The sequence below is a fragment of the Pterocles gutturalis genome, unplaced genomic scaffold, assembly GCF_000699245.1.
Source record: "Pterocles gutturalis isolate BGI_N339 unplaced genomic scaffold, ASM69924v1 scaffold1206, whole genome shotgun sequence".
NCBI classification, from domain to species: domain Eukaryota; kingdom Metazoa; phylum Chordata; class Aves; order Pterocliformes; family Pteroclidae; genus Pterocles; species Pterocles gutturalis.
In genome coordinates, this window is record NW_010102641.1 from 5515 (window position 1) to 8975 (window position 3461).

At 58.6% G+C, this 3461-nt stretch overlaps 1 protein-coding gene across 1 annotated transcript; it reads left to right on the plus strand.

Moving 5' to 3' along the window:
• Positions 1–1207: 1207 nt before the first annotated feature.
• Positions 1208–1961, plus strand: LOC104471114 (GTP-binding protein Rhes-like). Its single transcript, XM_010086344.1, has one exon. The coding sequence runs from the start codon at positions 1331–1333 to the stop codon at positions 1955–1957; it is 627 nt and encodes a 208-aa protein (XP_010084646.1). The 5' UTR covers positions 1208–1330; the 3' UTR covers positions 1958–1961.
• Positions 1962–3461: the final 1500 nt, after the last annotated feature.

The window sequence follows — 3461 nt, forward strand, 5'->3', positions numbered from 1 at the left end:
GATGCGATCTCTTGCCTCTCCTGATAATAAGATTGGATAGTGAAAGGGGATAAAACGATAATTGGGGAATTAAGAGGCAGGAATAATTCTTGTGAAAAGGGCTTTTGCAATCAACAGAATAAATTCATCCAGAACTAAACACTGAAATTGGTACTTTGCTATGGAAAGAAAACCAGTTGCATTAAAACTTAAAAAAATCCAATTCCAAAGCTAGAAAAAACCCACACACACAGATTTAGGATAAAAACTTATTTTAACTTCTGAGCAAGTTCCTTTTGTACTTGCATTTTGCATAAATCAGCTTCTGAAACAACTCTAGCATGAAATAGGAACAGTGACTGCTGAGGAAACACACCCAGACAGGGCAACCGGCACCTCTACGAGTGAACCCGCTTCCAGAGGTGATGCCCATCCAGGCGGAGACAGAGACCGACATGCATCCCACCTCCCTGCCCCGTAAATCACCCAACGGCTCGGGGTCACAGCTCTGCCGAGGCCGGGTCACCGCCAGCATTCCCACCCGTGACTGTGTGGCATCTGTGCCCCGAAATCGCAACGCATCATTTTCAGGGAGATTTGATTTTCCCCTGGGGTTAAATATTTCATAAAATCACGGAGTAACCGACAGCTGAACGGTTATGACTCATGCGCTTCAGGGAGATCTTATTTTTCTCCTCAGGTCAAATATTTCCCAGGCTGACGGAGGACTTGAGCATATTCGCAGCGACCCCGTCTGCAACCGAGTCCCCAGCCCCAGGGAAGTGCCAGCAACGCTGTGGGTGACACCACCAGCCCCTGCCATGTCCTCCCATGAGCCATCCAACAGCCGGGGGACCCCCGCCGAGCTCCCGCACTGCCAGCGAGCCCACGCCAGGTTAATCTCCAGGGAGGAGGAAAGGGCAGGACGGCTCGCTCAGCGTGACGGCTGCGACCAGCCACGGGTGATGCAAACGCAATGCGCGGCGCAGCGCGCTGCTCTCCAGGGCTTGAGTGTCTTTCCAGGACTGAGCTCCGCGGATTGGCCCGGAGCACCCCGCTCTCCTCCCTCCCTGCCTCCCCCTCCTTCAGCACCCTCAACCCACGGAGATTGGCCAGCCTGGTGCCACATGGCAGAGATGAAACGGGATAAAAGAGGAGCTGGCCTTGGGGACGGTAGTGTTTGTGGCAGAACAGCTGGGAGAAGTTTGCAGGGAGGTGGCACCAAACTTCCCTGGCTGCACCGAACCGGTGCACGGGAGGACAGACAGACAGACAGACAGAGAGACGCCGGGACTGAGGCTGCCCAGGTGAGCACCAGCTGCAGAGCATCCCGTCCCCTCCGCTCCCAGCCATGTCCCCGGGGGTGAAGGAGAAGAACCACGTGCGGTTGGTCTTCTTGGGCGCCGCCGGCGTGGGCAAGACAGCCCTCATCCGCCGCTTCCTGCTGGACACCTTCGAGCCCAAGCACCGGCGCACGGTGGAGGAGCTGCACAGCAAGGAGTACGAGGTGAGCGGGGCCACGGTCACGGTGGAAATCCTGGACACCAGCGGCAGCTACTCCTTCCCGGCCATGAGGAAGCTCTCCATCCAGAACAGCGATGCTTTCGCCCTGGTCTATGCCGTAGACGATGCCGAGTCCTTCGAGAGCGTCAAGAGCCTGCGGGAGGAGATCCTGGAGGTGAAGGAGGACAAGTTCCCTCCCATCGTGGTGGTCGGAAACAAGGAGGAGAGCGGTGGCGAGCGGCAGGTGCCGGTGGAGGATGCCCTGTCGCTGGTGGAGCTGGACTGGAACAGCCGCTTCGTGGAGACGTCGGCCAAGGACAATGAGAACGTCCTGGAGGTCTTCAAGGAGCTGCTGCAGCAAGCCAACCTGCCCAGCCGGCTCAGCCCCGCGCTCTGCAAGAGGAGGGAGACGCTGCCCAAGGAGCAGATGCTGCGGCCGCCCATGAACAAGACCAACAGCTGCTCGGTGTGCTGAGCCCCAGCCGGGGGAAGGCGCTGGCAGCGACGGCATCGGCTGGAAACTCAGGTGGGCTGGGTGGGGAGAGGTGCTGCCTCGGCCAGAACCAACCCTGCTGCCCCCCACCCCTTCCCTCCTCTTCCCCACCCAGCCCACGGGAGCGGGAGAGTTGGGGATGATGGGGAGGAGGGACTCGGAGGGACGCTGGTGCCAGCAGGGCGCGGGGAGAGGGCGAGTTCCCAAGAAGGAGCGGAACCCGGGGACCCTGTCGGTCAGCCAGGTTCCGCAGGGAGTGGCAGGCGGGCGGGCAGCTCCTCGCATGCTGGGACAGGGGACAAACAGCGGGTCTTTGGCAGCGTGCATCGGAAGGCAGACGTGGGTGTCTGTGCAGCTGCATCGCCCCCCCAGCGCCACTCTCCCGGGTCCTGTTCGGGTCCTGTGTCACCTCGCCCCAAGCACTCGCACACACACCCTCCCGGTGCCGCTGTGGTCACAGCGACAGATCCAGCGTCCAAAGTAGTTTTGACTCTGTACCTTGGTGTAGAGCGTGTGATAGGACAGTCTGTGCATCCCTTGGTTTTCTCTTTTTGGTTGTTTTTTTTAAGCATACCCAATAAACATGGTGTTGCAGAGTGGAGCTGGAAAACGTCTGGGTTTCTTTCTCCTGTACTTCGAAAGCTGCAGCGCCCGATATCAGTGTTGTGTTCCTGGAAGCCTTGTCACTGTGTTTGCTTTCCCTCCCCCGTGCTCCATCCGTATCTGGAGCATCCTGGCACTGGCAGAGCCCCCCCAGCTCTCCAGCCTCCCCGGGCAGTGTCAGGACACTCCACGTTGGGATTTTCTTGACAATTTAACCACTAAAGGTTTTTACCAAGCATGAGGAACTGAAAATGAAACAGCTCTCCTCACATCCAAGTACAGAAAAGAACAACAGCCACTAAAAGACAACTGATCCACTGAAATAAAACCCACAAAGACATTAAAAGGGGATAACAAAGGGAGTGGGAGAAGAGCCCCGAAGGGCACTATTTGCTGTGCTTCAGCACACGCTGCACTGATTTATTCTCCCCTCACACAGCCCATCCTCGCTGCTCAGCAGCCGCACAACACAATCAATACCGATGGTAAAGCTTGGCGGGTTCCAGAGTCATCCACCCCGGCCCTGACCCCAGGGAGCCGGGCAGTTTGGGGTCCCCGCTCCCAGAAGCCCAGCCCCACATCCCGGTGTGCCCCCACCCAGGCTGCTGCAGCGTCACCCCGCGATCCCGGCCCCTTCCCCACCAGAACAGAGGGGGAGGAGGTGCTGGCAGGGATGCCATCCTGCTGCCACCACGATGCTCCAGAGGTTGCATGGCCACTCCTCGCCCAGTGCCTTGGGGACACGGGGAGCAGCCGGGGCAGAGCACTTCCCGGGGAAAACCGCGCTCCTGCCTGCAGGGAACAATATACAAAGAACATTCAGCAGCTGACCCAAGGCGGTGGCACCCTGCCTGCAGTGGGACGGGCACCATGGTTGCACCCA